The sequence below is a fragment of the Acartia tonsa genome, chromosome 9 (genome assembly GCF_053477335.1).
Source record: "Acartia tonsa isolate MP-2025a chromosome 9, ASM5347733v1, whole genome shotgun sequence".
Lineage (NCBI taxonomy): Eukaryota > Metazoa > Arthropoda > Copepoda > Calanoida > Acartiidae > Acartia > Acartia tonsa.
Window position 1 is genome coordinate 49,080,868 of NC_137268.1, and position 20,361 is coordinate 49,101,228.

At 36.1% G+C, this 20,361-nt stretch overlaps 1 protein-coding gene across 1 annotated transcript; it reads left to right on the plus strand.

Moving 5' to 3' along the window:
- Positions 1-14,108: 14,108 nt before the first annotated feature.
- LOC145327932 (uncharacterized) lies at positions 14,109-19,896 on the plus strand. Its single transcript, XM_080171460.1, has 4 exons — positions 14,109-14,227; positions 18,262-18,335; positions 18,524-18,643; positions 19,013-19,896. Exons 1-4 carry the CDS (start codon positions 14,160-14,162, stop codon positions 19,735-19,737), a joined length of 987 nt encoding a protein of 328 aa, XP_080027586.1. The 5' UTR covers positions 14,109-14,159; the 3' UTR covers positions 19,738-19,896.
- Positions 19,897-20,361: the final 465 nt, after the last annotated feature.

Below are 20,361 nucleotides of genomic sequence, written 5' to 3' on the forward strand. Positions count from 1 at the left end.
TACCTTAATTTATATAACAACCCACTTGATGGCCCCTACATCGCTCCTCCATCGCCCCTTCTCCAAATTTATATTACATTGTACTTTGATGGCCCCTACATCGCTCCTACATCGCCCCTTCATCGCTCCTACATCGCTCCTTCATCGCTCCTTCTCCAAATTTATATTAAATTGTACTGTGATGGCCCCTACATCGCTCCTACATCGCTCCTTCTCCAAATTAATATTAAATTGTACTGTGATGGCCCCTACATCGCTCCTACATCGCTCCTTCATCGCTCCTACATCGCCCCTTCATCGCTCCTTCTCCAAATTTATATTAAATTGCAACTTGATGGCCCCTACATCGCTGCTACATCGCTCCTTCATCGCTCCTACATCGCCCCTCCATCGCTCCTACATCGCTCCTTCTCCAAATTTATATTAAATTGTACTGTGATGGCCCCTACATCGCTCCTACATCGCTCCTTCATCGCTCCTACATCGCCCCTTCATCGCTCCTTCTCCAAATTTATATTAAATTGTACTGTGATGGCCCCTACATCGCTCCTACATCGCTCCTTCTCCAAATTAATATTAAATTGTACTGTGATGGCCCCTACATCGCTCCTACATCGCTCCTTCATCGCTCCTACATCGCCCCTTCATCGCTCCTTCTCCAAATTTATATTAAATTGCAACTTGATGGCCCCTACATCGCTGCTACATCGCTCCTTCATCGCTCCTACATCGCCCCTCCATCGCTCCTACATCGCTCCTTCTCCAAATTTATATTAAATTGTACTGTGATGGCCCCTACATCGCTCCTACATCGCTCCTTCATCGCTCCTACATCGCCCCTTCATCGCTCCTTCTCCAAATTTATATTACATTGTACTTTGATGGCCCCTACATCGCCCCTCCATCGCCCCTCCAGCGCTCCTACATCGCCCCTCCATCGCTCCTTCATCGCTCCTTCTCCAAATTTATATTACATTGTACTTTGATGGCCCCTACATCGCCCCTCCATCGCTCCTACATCGCCCCTCCATCGCTCCTACATCGCTCCTTCATCGCTCCTTCTCCAAATTTATATTAAATTGTACTGTGATGGCCCCTACATCGCTCCTACATCGCTCCTTCATCGCTCCTACATCGCCCCTTCATCGCTCCTTCTCCAAATTTATATTACATTGCAACTTGATGGCCCCTACATCGCTCCTACATCGCTCCTCCATCGCTCCTTCATCGCTCCTACATCGCCCCTTCATCGCTCCTTCTCCAAATTTATATTACATTGCAACTTGATGGCCCCTACATCGCTCCTCCATCGCCCCTTAATAGCCCCTTACCTTAATTTATATAACAAAGCTCCTATATGGCCTCTCTATCGCCCCTTAATAGCCACTTAATTTAATTATATAACATTGCCCCTACATAGCCTCTCCATCGCCCCTTAATAGCCCCTTACCTAAATTTATATAACAAAGCTCCTATATAGCCTCTCCATCGCCCCTTAATAGCCCCTTACCTTAATTATGTAACATAGCCCCTACATAGCCTCTCAATCGCCCCTTAATAGCCTCTTACCTTAATTTATATAACATAGCCCCTATATAGCCTCTCCATCGCCCCTTAATAGCCCCTTACCCTAATCTATATAACATAGCCCCTGCAAAGCCTCTCCATCGCCCCTTAATAGCCCCTTACCTTAATCTATATAACAAAGCTCCTACATAGCCTCTCCATCGCCCCATAATAGCCTCTTACCTTAATTATGTAACATAGCCCCTACATAGCCTCTCCATCGCCCCTTAATATCCCCTTACCTTAATTATATAACATAGCTCCTACATAGCCTCCCCATCGCCCCTTAATAGCCCCTTACCCGAATTTATATAACATAGCCCCTAAATAGCCTCTCCATCGCCCCTTAATAGCCCCTTAATAGCCCCTTACCTTAATTTATATAAAATAGCCCCTACATAGCCTCTCCATCGCCCCTTAATAGTCCTTTACCTTAATTTATATAAAATAGCCCCTATATAGCCTCTCCATCGCCCCTTAATAGCCAATTTATATAACATAGCCGCTACATAGCCTCTCCATCGCCCCTTAATAGCTCCTTACCTTAATTTATATAACATAGCCTCTCCATCGCCCCTTAATAGCCCTCCATCGCCACTTAAAAGCCCCTTACCTTAATTTATATAACATAGCCTCTACATAGCCTCTCCATCGCCCCTTAATAGCCCCTTATATCCTCCTTCAAAACAGTTATACACCTTCCCAGGATCTATTGGAAGCTACCCTATAAAGGAGAACCATATCGGTTCTGCAGTTAGCGATCTTCTTTGATACATACAGACAATGATCCAGTTACTTTTTATAAGGATTAAAAATAAAATGGCCTAAAGCCATCTCATTACCCATAGGAAGCTTCACTGCAAAGGAGAACCATGTCGGTTTAGTGGTTAGCAAGGTACAGACAGACATACATACAGACAAAGATCCTGTTACTTTATTATAAGGATTAAAATAAAATAGTTATTAACCTCCCCAGGAAGCTACCCTATTAAGGAGAACGATCTCAGGACCTATAGGAATCTTCACTGTAAAGGAGAACCATATTGGTTCAGCGGTTAGCAAGATCCTTCGGTACAGACAGACATTCATACATACAGACAAAGACTCTGTTAATTTATTTTAAGAAATACAGATAAAATTGTTATAAACCTTTCCAGGCCTAAAACCATCTCAGGACCTAATTTCTGCCGTTGACAACTCGAGTTAAGTTACTATATTATTTTTACTTTTTTTTTCTTATTCGTTAGATTAACAACCTTGGGGACTTTTTATTGTTTTGTGATTGTTTAGTTCATTAAGTTGAGTGTCTAAATGTTTCAACCACTAATTCTAAACTAAAGAAGGGGTAATTTTGTGAATCATCAATGGGAATAATTAATATATAAACATACATATATATACAGTGTTTTTTTTATGAGAACATTTTTGAAAGCAATTTTACCCTACTTATAGTTATCAGAATTTAATGATTAATGGCTTATTGTCTTCGTTTTTTATGACCATTAACAGAAAAGCAAAAAAATATTTCAGTTTTTATTTAAAAAGTTCAGTAAATTCAAAATTTCAAAACATGGGTGTCAACATCTAAAATAGTTATTTCTCGCATCGTATTATAAACGGCTTTCCGCGGATATAGAAAGTACAATTATGAGATTAAAACTAGTTTTTTTAGCCCCGAGGTGCCGAAGGCACCGGCTAAAAAAACTGGGTTTAATCTTATGATTGTACATATCTATATTCGTAGAAAGCTGGATATAATACGATGCTAGACATAGTTTTTTCATATGGATGAGAACCGGTTCCTATCCACCGGATTCAAATGAATACGCGAAATGGTTTTAGCGCATTTTTCTTATGCTCAAATCTTCTACCCTTTCCAAGAATGGAGGGAGTACATTGGGGGGCCAGTATTCCCTCCCTGGTTGAGATATGGCCTTCAAATTTCAAAATTTTCTAGTACATGTCACAAATAGTATCTATATAAATTTTTAGCTCTATATCTCAACTTTGAAGCGTTTTGCAGCCATTCTTGCAAAGGTAGATTATAAGAAAAATGCACTAAAACCATTTTTAGATGTTGACACCTAAGTTTTAAATTTTTTAATTTACTGTACTTTTTGAATAAAAACTGAAATATTTTTTGCTTTTCTATTAAAGGTTATAAAAAAAGAAGAGAATAAGCCATTAATCATTAAATTCTGATAACTATAAGTAAGGTAAAATTGCTTTCAAAAAAGTTCTCATAAAAAAACACACTGTATATATGTATATATATCATTTTATCGACAATCGTCTTATCCCTGTAGATCTCTGATTATCAGAGCATTTTTGAAATATTTGCTGCTTATTTTTTGGCTGCCTTTGGCAAAATAATTTTTTTTCATAAAAAATGTATACAAAATTATCGTATTAATTTGGTAAATATATCATTGCACTTGAATTATTTTTAAGTCACTAACGGCTAATCCCATAGATGACCCTAGGAGTACTTTAATGAATAGATGTGGTGGAGAGGGGGGGGGGGAGGGGGAAGGTTAAGAATTTAAGGGAAGTGATACCTTCCGGGGGCTGAAAGTGTTGGTCCCCTCCCCAAAATGAAAACTTTTCCTGCGAGTAAAATAAGCTTCAATGTAAAGGAGAAGCATATCGGTTCAGTTGATACTGATAAACATCCTGTTACTTTAATGTAAATATTAGTTTAAGGATAGTCTGTATAATCTCAGGGAGAAAGGAAACATTAGGCAATTTTTACAATAGTCTCCAAAGTTTTATAATGAAGTTTTCTTATTCGTTGGCTCAAAACTTTGGGGACTTTTGTCATATTTTGGTTGTAGTGTTGCAATTTTGTGTATCGTTATTAGGGATGGATAAAAATTTATCGGCCATTGTCTTATTCCTTTAGATCCTTGGTATAATCAACTGAATAACAGTTCCAACAACAAAAATTAAGATATTGCTTCGCTTTTTATGGACAAATATCCTGTTATTTTATTATAAGGAAAAAAAATAAACTATCTTAAAATCATCTCAGGACTCAGCGGTTAGCAAGATCCTACGGTATAGACAGACAGACATACATCATATATCATATCCTTGTTATCTTGCTTTTTTTTCCTTTTTCATAACCTATTATATAAAGTAGTAATCTTTTTTTGTCTGTAGAAAAGCTAACCGCTGAACCTATATGGTTCGCCTTTACAGTGAAGCTTCTTTTAAGTTCATAGAGGGTTTATAATTATTTCGAGGGAGGGTATCTCCACCCTCCCAGAAAATTCACCCCAAGAAAAATATTACCCCATCCCCTCAAAAAATCTTTTTAACTTTTTAAAAGCAAAGCTTTTCTATATTAAGGATCAGTCCGTACGTCCGTAACGGTTAGCTATTTTCGTTAATTTAGGCATGTGATTCCTGTAGTAGAAAGGTACGATTTAGAAAGTCTATAATCATTATCAGAATATCCGTACGTCCATTTTAAGCATACTAATTATTAACTTACAACAAATTTTTATGTATCAAAATTATCCGATTAATCTGATTTCTGGGATACTGATTCCTAGGACAACAAAATAGAATGTTATAAGCGAATCATATCTATAATCAAGTCCAAAAAATGTGAGTACGTCCTTAAGCATTTTCCTGCATGTAAGCAATTTCTCAATAAATTTACTTACAATTTTGTTTCGAATTTTAAATTTATGTTCTGACTATTCAGTTCTGACACTCTACATTATTAATGTTCATTAAACTTTTTTCTACCGTTTCAGAGCTTTGCTTTTATAAATGTTGTCATCCTTGTCATCCTTTTAAAACTTAAATTTAAAACTGTAGAGGGTCACATTCCTTCCTTACCTTAATGCCCTACCTTTTATAATGAAGGGGCAATACAATTACAGAGGCTGTACAGGAGCCATAAAGGGCCTATGTTATATAAATTAAGGTAAGGGGCGATGAAGAGGCTATGAAGGGGCTATGTTATATAAATTAAGGTAAGAGGCTATTAAGGGGCGATGGAGAGGCTATGTAGGGGATATGTTATATAATTAAGGTAAGGGGCTATTAAGGGGCGATGGAGATGCTTTGTAGGGCCTATGTTATATAAATTAAGGTAAGAGGCTATTAAGGGGCGATGGAGAGGCTATGTAGGGGCTATGTTATATAAATTAGGGTAAGGGGCTATTAAGGGGCGATGGAGAGGCTATGTAGGGGCTATGTTATATATATTAAGGTAAGGATTATATAAATTAAGGTAAGAGGCTATTAAGGGGCGATGGAGAGGCTATGTAGGGGCTATGCTATATAAATTAAGGTAAGGGGCTATTAAGGGGCGATGGAGAGGCTATGTAGGGCTATGTTATATAAATTAAGGTAAGGGGCTATTAAGGGGCGATGGAGAGGCTATGTAGAGGCTATGTTATATAAATTAAGGTAAGGGGCTATTAAGGGGCGATGGAGGGGCTATGTAGGGGCTAAGTTATATAAATTAAGGTAAGGAGCTATTAAGGGGCGATGGAGAGGCTATGTAGGGGCTATGTTATATAAATTAAGGTAAGGGGCGATGGAGAGGCTATGTAGGGGCTATGCTATATAAATTAAGGTAAGGGGCTATTAAGGGGCGATGGAGAGGCTATGTAGGGCTATGTTATATAAATTAAGGTAAGGGGCTATTAAGGGGCGATGGAGAGGCTATGTAGGGGCTATGTTATATAAATTAAGGTAAGGGGCTATTAAGGGGCGATGGAGAGGCTATGTAGGGGCTATGTTATATAAATTAAGGTAAGGAGCTATTAAGGGGCGATGGAGAGGCTATGTAGGGGCTATGTTATATAAATTAAGGTAAGGGGCGATGGAGAGGCTATGTAGGGGCTATGTTATATAAATTAAGGTAATGGGCTTTTAAGGGGCGATGGAGAGGCTATGTAGGGGCTATGCTATATAAATTAAGGTAAGGGGCTATTAAGGGGCGATGGAGTGGCTATGTAGGGCTATGTTATATAAATTAAGGTAAGGGGCTATTAAGGGGCGATGGAGAGGCTATGTAGGGGCTATGCTATATAAATTAAGGTAAGGGGCTATTAAGGGGCGATGGAGAGGCTATGTAGGGCTATGTTATATAAATTAAGGTAAGGGGCTATTAAGGGGCGATGGAGAGGCTATGTAGAGACTATGTTATATAAATTAAGGTAAGGGGCTATTAAGGGGCGATGGAGAGGCTAAGTAGGGGCTATGTTATATAAATTAAGGTAAGGAGCTATTAAGGGGCGATGGAGAGGCTACGTAGGGGCTATGTTATATAAATTAAGGTAAGGGGCGATGGAGAGGCTATGTAGGGGCTATGTTATATAAATTAAGGTAATGGGCTTTTAAGGGGCGATGGAGAGGCTATGTAGGGGCTATGTTATATAAATTAAGGTAAGGGACTATTAAGGGGAGATGGAGAGGCTATGTAGGAGCTTTGTTATATAAATAAAGGTAAGGGGCTATTAGGGGCGATGGAGAGGCTATGTAGGGGCTTTTTTATATAAATTAAGGTAAGGGGCTATTAAGGGGCGATGGAGAGGCTATGTAGGGGCTATGTTATATAAATTAAGGTAAGGAGCTATTAAGGGGCGATGGAGAGGCTATGTAGGGGCTATGTTATATAAATTAAGGTAAGGGGCGATGGAGAGGCTATGTAGGGGCTATGTTATATAAATTAAGGTAATGGGCTTTTAAGGGGCGATGGAGAGGCTATGTAGGGGCTATGCTATATAAATTAAGGTAAGGGGCTATTAAGGGGCGATGGAGTGGCTATGTAGGGCTATGTTATATAAATTAAGGTAAGGGGCTATTAAGGGGCGATGGAGAGGCTATGTAGGGGCTATGCTATATAAATTAAGGTAAGGGGCTATTAAGGGGCGATGGAGAGGCTATGTAGGGCTATGTTATATAAATTAAGGTAAGGGGCTATTAAGGGGCGATGGAGAGGCTATGTAGAGGCTATGTTATATAAATTAAGGTAAGGGGCTATTAAGGGGCGATGGAGAGGCTAAGTAGGGGCTATGTTATATAAATTAAGGTAAGGAGCTATTAAGGGGCGATGGAGAGGCTACGTAGGGGCTATGTTATATAAATTAAGGTAAGGGGCGATGGAGAGGCTATGTAGGGGCTATGTTATATAAATTAAGGTAATGGGCTTTTAAGGGGCGATGGAGAGGCTATGTAGGGGCTATGTTATATAAATTAAGGTAAGGGACTATTAAGGGGAGATGGAGAGGCTATGTAGGAGCTTTGTTATATAAATAAAGGTAAGGGGCTATTAGGGGCGATGGAGAGGCTATGTAGGGGCTTTTTTATATAAATTAAGGTAAGGGGCTATTAAGGGGCGATGGAGAGGCTATGTAGGGGCTATGTTATATAAATTAAGGTAAGGAGCTATTAAGGGGCGATGGAGAGGCTATGTAGGGGCTATGTTATATAAATTAAGGTAAGGGGCGATGGAGAGGCTATGTAGGGGCTATGTTATATAAATTAAGGTAATGGGCTTTTAAGGGGCGATGGAGAGGCTATGTAGGGGCTATGCTATATAAATTAAGGTAAGGGGCTATTAAGGGGCGATGGAGAGGCTATGTAGGGCTATGTTATATAAATTAAGGTAAGGGGCTATTAAGGGGCGATGGAGAGGCTATGTAGGGGCTATGCTATATAAATTAAGGTAAGGGGCTATTAAGGGGCGATGGAGAGGCTATGTAGGGCTATGTTATATAAATTAAGGTAAGGGGCTATTAAGGGGCGATGGAGAGGCTATGTTATATAAATTAAGGTAAGGGGCTATTAAGGGGCGATGGAGAGGCTAAGTAGGGGCTATGTTATATAAATTAAGGTAAGGAGCTATTAAGGGGCGATGGAGAGGCTATGTAGGGGCTATGTTATATAAATTAAGGTAAGGGGCGATGGAGAGGCTATGTAGGGGCTATGTTATATAAATTAAGGTAATGGGCTTTTAAGGGGCGATGGAGAGGCTATGTAGGGGCTATGTTATATAAATTAAGGTAAGGGACTATTAAGGGGAGATGGAGAGGCTATGTAGGAGCTTTGTTATATAAATAAAGGTAAGGGGCTATTAGGGGCGATGGAGAGGCTATGTAGGGGATTTTTTATATAAATTAAGGTAAGGGGCTATTAAGGGGCGATGGAGAGGCTATGTAGGGGCTATGTTATATAAATTAAGGTAAGGAGCTATTAAGGGGCGATGGAGAGGCTATGTAGGGGCTTTTTTTATATAAATTAAGGTAAGGGGCTATTAAGGGGCGATGGGGCGATGGAGGAGCGATGGAGGAGAGATGTAGGGGCCATCAAAGTACAATGTAATATAAATTTGTGGAAGGAGCGATGAAGGGGCGATGTAGGAGCGATGGAGGAGCGATGTAGCAGCGATGTAGGGGCCATCAAGTTGCAATGTTATATAAATTTGGAGAAGGAGCGATGAAGGGGCGATGTAGGAGCGATGTAGGAGCGATGTAGGAGCGATGTAGGAGCGATGTAGGAGCGATGTAGGGGTCATCAAGTTGCAATGTAATATAAATTTGGAGAAGGAGCGATGAAGGGGCGATGGAGGAGCGATGTAGGAGCGATGTAGGAGCGATGTAGGGGCCATCAAGTTGCAATGTAATATAAATTTGGAGAAGGAGCAATGAAGGGGCGATGTAGGAGCGATGAAGGAGCGATGTAGGAGCGATGTAGGGGCCATCACAGTACAATTTAATATAAATTTGGAGAAGGAGCGATGAAGGGGCGATGTAGGAGCGATGAAGGAGCGATGTAGCAGCGATGTAGGGGCCATCAAGTTGCAATGTAATATAAATTTGTAGAAGGAGCAATGAAGGGGCGATGTAGGAGCGATGTAGGGGCGATGTAGGAGCGATGTAGGGGCCATCACAGTACAATTTAATATAAATTTGGAGAAGGAGCGATGAAGGAGCGATGTAGGAGCGATGAAGGAGCGATGTAGGAGCGATGTAGGGGCCATCACAGTACAATGTAATATAAATTTGAAGAAGGATCGATGAAGGGGCAATGTAGGAGCGATGGAGGGGCGATGTAGGAGCGATGGAGGGGCGATGTAGGGGCCATCAAAGTACAATGTAATATAAATTTGAAGAAGGAGCGATGAAGGGGCGATGTAGGAGCGATGGAGGGGAGATGTAGGAGCGATGGAGGGGCGATGTAGGGGCCATCAAAGTACAATGTAATATAAATTTGGAGAAGGAGCGATGGAGGAGCGATGAAGGGGCGATGTAGGAGCGATGTAGGGGCCATCAAGGGACTAAGATATATATAATAGTGAAGGGGCCATGAAGAGGCGATATTTAATTAAATAGCCCCTTGGGATAAGAGGACATATCATTACCTCTTTAGAAGGAGCGATTATGGAGCGATAAAGGATCATTTAATCGCCTCTTAGGGCAAGGGGCTATCAAATCGCTCCTTTCAAGGAGTCATAACATCGCCTCTTGTTATAAGGGGCTATTAAATCGCTCCTTTCAAGGAGCCAATACATCGCCCCTTGTCATAAGAGGCGATCAATTAAAATCATCGCCCCATATGGAGCGATGTCATGGAAAGGACTATACCCCATAACTCTTTTCTTTTTACCAATCTTAGATATTCAGGGATCTTAATTGATAAGACATTGAAAGATAAATTGATTTACATCCCCAATGATGATAAACAAAATTACCACTTCTGCTAATTGCAATTATTTGTTAAAGGTTGGGAGTTCCCATAGTTATAATACTTATGATACCGATGTAATTTACATTCCAATGTCCTCTCCCTCTACGTAATTATGTAAATAATCCTTACAAAAAAGCCTTTTTTTAAATTTGCTACTTTGTTTTTTTCGGCATATAGCTACCTTCTTAGATCTAAATGAGTCTTAAGTGCCTAAAGGCATCAATACTATAATAGTTTTTATAATTAAATATGGCATGACATTGTAAGAATAGTGTATTTGATAATATACAGGGATTTTAAGGGATAAAACAATGGACACTATGTTGAAGTAACCCCACAAAATCACCTTGTGTAAGTTAAAATTATTGGTGGAAAAGAATGGACACTGCTAGTTTGTACCAACCAATCAAGATTAAATAAAGAAATGTAAGCAAACAAATTATTTAAGACCAATGTCTCCTCCCTATCCAATTATCTGAAAACAAGGATGACAACATCCATAAAAGCAAAGCTCTGAAACGGAAGGACAAACGAACATTGACACTTATAGAGTGTCATAACTAAATAATCTTAATTCAAATGTATAAAAGTCGAAAGAAAATTGTAAGTAAATTTTTTGAATAACTGCTGAAATGCAGGATAATGTTTTTTAAGGACACACTTACAAGGTACACAAATTTTCAAGATTTAAAAAAAAATTTAAGAGGATAATGCACCTAATTGTAGAAAAGCTTCGCTTTTAAAAAATGCATGCAACATCCAACAGTGTATTACAAATTAAAAAGAAATGTTGCCTCCTTTTTTCTGTGGCATAATGGTAATTATAATAATGTAATCCATTGATGAATTTATGAGGAGAACAGTTACATGCTTATCGCTCAATGATTCAATTAGTTAGACTAAAATCATTTTAAGAGGCGCAGTATATCATTCAGATTGTTTAGGTAAAAAAGATTTTTATAGATAGATGGAGCTTTCCCTTAAAGTGCTTGGCGAGCAACGAAACCCACCCTCCAATATTTTTGAGACTTTTGGGGTGCCTACCCCTTCGGAGTCTACAGCCCTAATCTTGCGGGGCTACAAGAAAAATTCACTTTGTAAAAAATATTTAAATGGGGAGGGGGGATGGGGCGTTGTATTCGAATAGACACTATAGATAAATAAGTAGCCCCAAAAGAAATTTAAAGAATTTTTCGGTTACAATAATATTTTTCCTTTTTCTTAGATTGATAGACTAAAATCTACAATTTACAATTTGGAAACCTTTAATGAACAATTAAAATAACATTCAGATAACTTTAGTATAAGGTAAGTTAAACTTAAACAATTCTTCAAATGCAATCCTCATCTTATTAATTAAAGATTTGAATAGAACTTAATTTTCCCTAACAATATTATTTATTGAGTAGCCACACTTTCAAGTAACGCCCATTACTCAAAAGAACAGAGCTTGAAATTATAAATAAAAATCTAGTAATAGTAAAGCTCAACAAATCAGATGGACAAACGAACATTAAGAAAACATATAATGACCTCACTTTTAATATAATTTTTTGTAATATGATTAGTATGCTGCCTATAGAGTTGCAACTACAGGAATCAACTTGTAAAATTCAACTAGAATACAGAAAAATCATTAAAATGAACTTACTGCATATACTAGAGAATAATATAAGCATCAATAAGGAAAATCATATAGATAATTTTTTTGTAATTTCATTGCAATTAAAGGGTTGAAAGTCTGATTACCATTCAGTTTACATGTACATGTTCGAGTGCTAAAAACAGAATGATGGCACAATATTTAGAAAGACCCCGCGTGTTAAAAAATCTATATTGATAGTCTTAACCCATTTTATGTGTATTCATACACAAGTGGTACCTTACCTACTGATGTAAGGAAAAGTAGAAGAGGCAGAAAAAAGTTAAAATTGTACTGTTGATTTCAAACTTAGCATGATGATTCCTGTAATAGTAAGGTATAATTCATGTTATAAATATCAGAACGTCGTGGTGTTCATTTTAAACAGAATTCAATCGATTATATTATACTAGTAGCTACGCCCCTAGAGAGCTGAGTAACCACTTGAAGGAGGGGGAATAATGTGGGAGAGGTAGGAATTGATCCACAACAGTCATTTTTGGTTTTGAAAAGAAAAATTTTAAAAAAATGGATAGGGTGATTTCTTTTGTTAGTATGGAGGTACATCCCCCGAATTAGTATAAAAACCTTACCTTGTCCTATAAGAAGCTTCAATGTTTAGGATCAACCCGTTCTTTGAATCATGCTCGTAAATTAGGTAATTATAAGTTTTAGAATCTGTAAGACCTAAAAGTTAAATAATTTAATCAAAAACATTTCCAGACTATTTGATTATTTCTTTATCCTATTTGAGTTCTTTTGAATATTAATGCAAGTATTGATTAAAATCACTGTGAGATTTTTAAGAGTTAAGAAACAAAAATGTTTATTTTATATATTGTGCTTTCACTTAAACCTATTTTTTGACCACCAAACACCTCCCTCTAACCTTGCGGGCGGGCCCTAACCCTGTGGGCCTATATAAACTTACATAACCTAATCTTAAAAAAACATCAAAAATATTTTTTTTATAGTAATGAATCTTGCTAACCGATAAACCGATATGGTTCTCCTTTACACAAGCCTATCTTAGGTCCAATCAACCTAAAGTAATTAATTCATTCAAATTCTGAGTCATTAAACAAAATATTTTTGTCTCCTGTTACAAGGTAATTGGCGCACAGTGATCTAAATAAATCTTAGTAGGTAAATATATACATACTGCATTTAACCAAAGAATATTTCTAAAGCTATCAAAAAACATTTATATCTGTAAATTTTAGTCCTGTAAAGTGTTGTTACAAATAAGATAACATAAATTTTAGGAACTCTTTAAAAGCAATTCATATTATTTTTAACCCAACAAAAGGGCATCGAACATTTAAGCAAAAGTTTGATCTCTAATTAAAAATCGCGGTCATAGGAGCCATTTATATTATGGTTATATGTATTTTATCAACTTTTAATGCTTGTTAAAGTAAAATGATGTGTTTTTTTGTTTGTGTACCTGGACGACCTAGCAAGGTTTATTGACATCTTGTGCCCGCTAGGATCATTGTCTGACCAATTAACATTTTAAAAGTTATGTTTAGCACAGAGAAAAAAAAAATAAATGAGTGGATAATGGATTGAGTCAGTATTTGTGCTACTTGTAGACATGATTTTGTTTGATATTTTGTATAAACCCTTTACATACATGTGTAGTATCTAGATTAGTGCATTGTGCGACATAGAAAGGGACAAGTATTATAGAAACTAGTTATAGAGTAGCTGCTCTTATAAAATTTGTTGAATAGGTCATAGATTTAGGTATATTTTTTCTAGAGATAAATTTTCTTGGGAGGTTGGAGTTAGATATATACCTTTCCTAGTCTAGGAAGCTTCGCCATAATTAGCAAGGACCTAGGTTTTAGAGTGACAGACATCCTATTACTGTGATGAATAATTATTAAAACTGTAAGGCAAAATAATTTTCTTTACATTTTAACCATCCTCTTTTTATTTATTATTTAATTAAATCTTCCCCCGTATTCTGGGTTAGGTTAAGTAAATGTTATAAGAGCCCCCATATGGATAGGCTCTACTGCATAATAGAGCATCCCGCAGGGTTTATAAAAACGTATTTATTTTAACATCTAAAATAAGTTATTTTGCCCAATAATAGTTTGAGTTCAGGAACTTTTAATAGATTCCTTGTCCATGTTTTGTGAGTGTGGGTATAAATGAGTCTACTCTCACTCTCATTTGGTCAGTTAGTCCCCAACAACCAGTGCAAAAACATATCAACAACAACAACACCATGCAAAAAACAACAACAGTTGGTTGTCTGTTGATGTGGGCTGTGGTATTATTGGCGGTCGCTCATGCTAGGAAATTTTATATATTTATTAGTTTTTGTGATATATTATGTTGTGATATGAGTATTATATAAAGTAGTAAGATTTTTGTCTTCTCTTTAAGATCTCGGAAATCGCTGGTCCGAATGGGTTGTACTTTTCAAGGAAGCTTTATAAATATATTTGGATGGTTTACGATTATTTTCCCGGCTTTCCCCGAGCTCTCTTAGGGGCTAGGAGCGAAGCAATTGAGTTCTATTATATAAAGTATTAAGTATTATTTGTTTGTTTGTTCGTTAAGAAGTTCCTAACCACTGAACCGATTGAGTTATCTATTTTAAGAAAGTTTCACATAGATTCCGGGATATTTTTAGGCTGTTTTCTGCCATCTTCCGGCACCTCTGACACTAGTTTTATGAAATATGCCAGTTTAAAAAAAAGCTTATAAAATTCCTCGAATAAAATAAAAATACTTTTTCTTTTATAGAAGATTTCCAAGGAGTGGGTAGTAAAGGGGTACCTCTCACCCCCCAAGAAATTAGTTCATTTAGAAAATGATTTCATCACCCACAATTCTTTAGTACTGCATAGCAGGGATCTAAAGGGATAAGACAATGTCTGATATATTGATGTACATCCCCACTGATGAAATACAAAATTACCCCTTCTGCAAATTACAATTACGGTTTAAATTTATGGAAACTTTTCTAAACAACCAATCAAAATTTAATGAAATTAAACTTTGGGGACTAGTGTAGTAAACACCCCAATGTCCCCTCCTTTACTTGAGGAATTGAGAGATTTTTGGCTATTAGGGGGGAAATTTTCAATTTGAAGGAGATCCCTATCATTCCAACTGTTAACGAGATCATTAAGAAAACAAATAGACAGACTAACATCCTACCACTTTTTTATTTGGATATCACTTAATATAACATAGTCGTTGCTGCGCGGCTTAAGGATAGAATTGATGAAATGATATCGAATTTAATATAAAAAGAAGGATGACAACATCCATAAAAGCGAAGCTTTACAAATCAGTACGTTAAGACAGACAAACGAACAATCTATAATACAAAGTAGAACGATGTCTGTCTGTCTATTTGTTTTACCGAAGGATCTCGCTAACCGCTGAACCGATCGGGTTCTCCTTTACAGGGTAGCTTCTCATAGGTCCCAGGAAGTTTTATAACTATTCTTTTGGGGGGTGGGACACCCCTAACCCCCCCCCCCCCAAAAAAGGAAAAATATCCCCCCCTCTCAAAAAAAAAAATTTCTTTTTAAAACTAAAATTAAAATAGTGGGGTCAACTACCTCCCCCCCCCAAAAAAAAAAAAAAAAAAAAAAAATTCCCCCCCCCAAACCTCTTGGGGCAAAGCCCCTAGAGGCTAGGGGCGAAACCGCTAGTTTAAAATATATAGTAGAGATTACTAAAATACAGGATGCTTTTCATAGACACACTTACATCTATTACTTGATTATAGAGATGCTTCGTCTATACTTATTGGATTTATACCCAAAAAATGAAATAAATAGGTAAATAAGGAAATATATATGAACAAAATTTTAATGCAAAATTCGTTAAGTAAAATGAAATGAGTGGACATACTTTCTGTTAATTTATGATAGAGTTGCTTCGCTTTTAAACTTTTAAAATTGTTACAGGAATCATCATGCCAAGTTTGAAAACGATGGGACAATTCAAACATGCATAAAATTACAATAAGAGCCATTCGGACGGAACGACCCTAATTGTAGAAAAGATGCTTTCATTAAAGTACAGTTAAACCCAACTTTTTTGAGATTAAAGTAATCGAGGCATGGATTTAAAAAGTCATTGTCCATTTAAAATTAAAGAGCCATATATGTTGTTACCATGATAATTTGATGGTGGAAAAAAAACGATTGACATTTTTACGCACTTTTGGGCTAATTGACATTTTGTCATTGCTACGCATATCATTGCTGGTTGCTTATTATTTTGATTCTATATAGAAAACACTAACTGTTGCGCCCCTAAATGGGAAAATCGACCCTTTCCCCGTTTCAATTTTAGTTTAAAAAATCAATTACCAGGGGCGAATCATTTTAGGAGGTTGGGGGTACCCTCTCTACAAAAAAATAATAAGATTCCTAGGAACTACGAGACCCTACACTTTTAAGAGAGTCATATTTGTTCAGTGGTTAGCGAGATCCTTCGGTACACACAGACAGACATACACATGGAGATCCTGTTAGTTTTATATAAAGACACCCTTCTAAAAGTTAAAAGATAGAATACTTTTGTATCTTTTGCATGGTATCATAATCTAAGTGCAAAATAGACATTAAGATATTTTGCATTGATTTTAAGGGATATGAGAACGTTTAGTTTAGTTTAAACCAACCAATCAAGATATTATAGATATACCTACACTTTTTAGGTCAACGACTAAGATAAATTGTACATAAAACTATATTTACGAGTCACTAGTATTATTAACAATCCCCTCTTTCCCTGGCAAAAATGGATATTGGGATTTTTGTAACTTTAAGTGCACCTTATAAAATGCTTTCATTATAAGGATGTTTCTACAATACTATATTAGAATACATTTTGATCTTGGTCAAATTTTTGTAAAAAAATAGATCATTATACTGGTTCTGTGATAGAACAATGTATGATTAATTAACAAAATATTTAAAAATTTAAGTATTATTGCAGCACAAAATACTTTATACCCTACAATTTCTTTGCTATTAAGTCTTTTTGCAAATTAGAACACTTTGCTAATAAGACTTCTTGCTATTGTAAGCACTGGATATTTCTTAAAAGCTGTAAATATGTTTCGGAATTGCTAAAACACATAGATATATTGACAGGGGAAAATTTGTATTCTTTTTAGGTTGCTATTATATATGTTTGTTGGTTAGTTAGGGGAGGGGATCGGGTAAAGGGAGGTATATTTATTTTAGCCAGGCGCAAGTATCACTTCATTAGAGTACATGAAAATCTGGTGCAACATCCAAATAATTATATATTGCACTTCCTTGTCTTATCTGACAAATAATTAATTGAGTTCATTTTTAGAAGATTAATTTGGGAATACAAAATCTTTTAAACGCCTTTTGCAAATTTGTAAGGATTAAAAATAAAGGGATAATTACTTTATAAACCACTGTTGAACTAAAATAAATTATATTGACTTAAATGTTTTAGTTTGAGTCGACTTAATACATTAAAATGTAAAGGAGAGGTAGGGGATATTACACTGTAAATTATACTGGTAAAAAAAGCTTTATCAAAATGTTTTCTAATTTGTTGAATTAAAGCTTGATTGTTGTGTTCAAATTAGCATTGTCCAAACTTTTCTATCACTAATCTTAATCTGTAGAAGGGTAATTTTGTCATTTGTCTTATCCCTTGAGATCCCTGGGCCAAAACTCTACTCTATTAAATTTCCTCAACCCTAAATATTTATGCATGACTTGATATTCTTTGTGTTGTCCTTAATTGTCTTCATCAAAGAAATGCAGGAATGTCAAAAATTGTTTCACATAAGCTGTTTCTTAAATATTACATTTCATTTATATTTAACAACAGGAAATAAAGTTAATGTCAAGAAAATACCCTTATAAGAATGAAATATGTATGGCATAAAAAGAGACTTATATTTGTAAATGTGCTTTATAAAATTTAGAAGGGTAATATAATGAGTTGGTGTAAAAAATAAAGTTAGAACAGCTAGTTTTAATAAAATATCAAAAAAGTTAGGACACCTTCATTGTAAATTGCGAAAATTAAAAGCAAAAGAAGGAAAAGAGAGCAGCAATAACTACCAGACTGACCTATTGTAGTAACTTATTGAGTTGCTTTGCCTTGAAATCAATAATCATGGAGAGAGGAGACATTGGACTGCACTGTTAATCTTACTGATACCTCAAGTTTTGTAAATTAAACACATACACTCATTCTTTGACTTAAAAACTTTTAAATATATCTTGATGGGTTGTATATCTATTCATTTTCCATTGTCTTATCCCTCAATACATAGCTTATTTTGAAATCTATATAAAATTTATAATTAGACCTGCTTCTGAAGACTATGACAGAGATGCTGTTTACTCATATCAATACTCTATAGATGATAAATATTCAGGTAGTAATAAGTCAAGGTAGTTCAAAGATAGAGGAAATATTTCTTTTAAGAAATGACTTTTTACATATGTTGCCAGTTTTGTTAAAAAATGTTTTTAATAATTTAAATAATAATCTAAGACTTAATTTTTTTATATTTTACTTGAGCAGAATTCTACTAACTGCAACTGAATTCTTCTTATAATTCAGGTGCCAAATACAGTGCAGATGAATCCCGGGCTGGTTCAGAGACCACAGGATCATATACTGTTCTCCTTCCTGATGGAAGGACCAAGACAGTCACCTACAGTGTCAAGGACCCCTATTCAGGTAGAGCAGACAGAAATAGGAATTTCATACTATTCTTGTACTCAAAGGTTTAAAACATGCCCTCTAGCAGAGCTCAAATTTTTCCACTAATAACTCTTATCTGCAGAAGATGTGATTTTGTTTTTGACCATAGAAAGTGATCTCCTTTATAAAAGCAGGCACTTACAGACCTAAACATCCAAATCAAAATGCAATTTCCAAAAATTCGAGAAATTAAATGATAAAGATTTTTGGGATATTTCTGTTTGTTTTGGTATAATTTTCAACTTGGGTGATACTCTGAAAACTATCAAAAAGATCAATGATTGGAATATGTAATAGACTCCAAGAAAACTAAACTCAATACGAATAAAACCTTTTTATTTATAGGTTTTGTAGCAGATGTGGTATATTCTGGAGAAGCAAGCAACCCAATTGTGTACAACAAACCAGCCCCTTCAACCATCACCTATTCTAAACCTGCCCCTGCCCCCATAACTTACTCTAAGCCTAGAACCTACCCAGAACCTAAGAGTTACCTCAAGCCTAGCCCTGCTCCTATCACATATGAAGCCCAAACTGTAGGTAAAATATATGAAAACCCTGAGCCTATTACCTACAAAGAAGCTCCTAAAATAACCTACACTAAATCAAGTGGTAGTAAGGTTATTTCCAAACCGGTTATTTCTACCTACAGAGATATCCCAACCAATGACGATGCACTGTTTTACTCAACAGCTGATGTTTCCCCTACCCCTTACCCTTCCCCAGCCCCTACTCTGTACAAATCAGCTGATCCATCCCCTTACCCCTCCCCTGCCCCTTCTCTGTACATAACAGCTGACTCTAACCCAACTCCAAGAGTGTACACTCTTCACAAAACCGTCCAATCAGAGGCCAAGCCCTACAATCCTCCTGTATTCTACAACAAACCAACTCCCCTGAAGTATCTCCAATCTCCAACAATCTACAGCAACAGCAGTCCTGCTGAGAATTATATCCAGGACAGTCCTGTTGAGGACACAGTGGTAAAAAGTCTGGGAAACAGGAACGGAGAATACAAGAAGATACCAGAGGCTCTAGTCTACAGAAGCAAGCTTAACTTTGTTTCTTAATCAGTTTTCTATTTTTGATAGGAAAATGTTGATTAGTTATTAAGTTTTTTATTGGAATTATTGAAATATTTATTCATTGCCAGTAATTTGAAATAGTATTTTTATTGTTGTTGTTTTAATTTGTTTCCTTGAAATAAAGTATTATGGTTTGCAGCATAACTTATTGCATTTAAAAAACTAATAATTAAATGAAGAATTTAAATCAAATAATTAAAATAAAAACAGTAAAATAATTAAACTTATTCAAACAGTTTAAGAAGCAAAGAACAAAAAAATAAATATATGTATTTCAAACTGAAAAGACAAGTGAATAATATTTATTTCCGCGGATATTATAATAAAAACTAAAAGATTATTATATGAGTTTAAAACTTATATGCCCTTTAGCATTAATGACGAACGGATAGTATGACTACATCAACATCAACATCAACATCAAATATTTATTTCAGTCAACATATTAAAATACAGTGATAATGACAGATTAAGAATATTTACATATAGCATAAGTTTATATAAATCATTGATACTAAATAATAAACATAAGAATATGTTGCTAGAGGCAGGATCTAACGCAAACATAGAGTGCAAGCTAAAGTTATAAAGTCAACAATTTTTAATTAG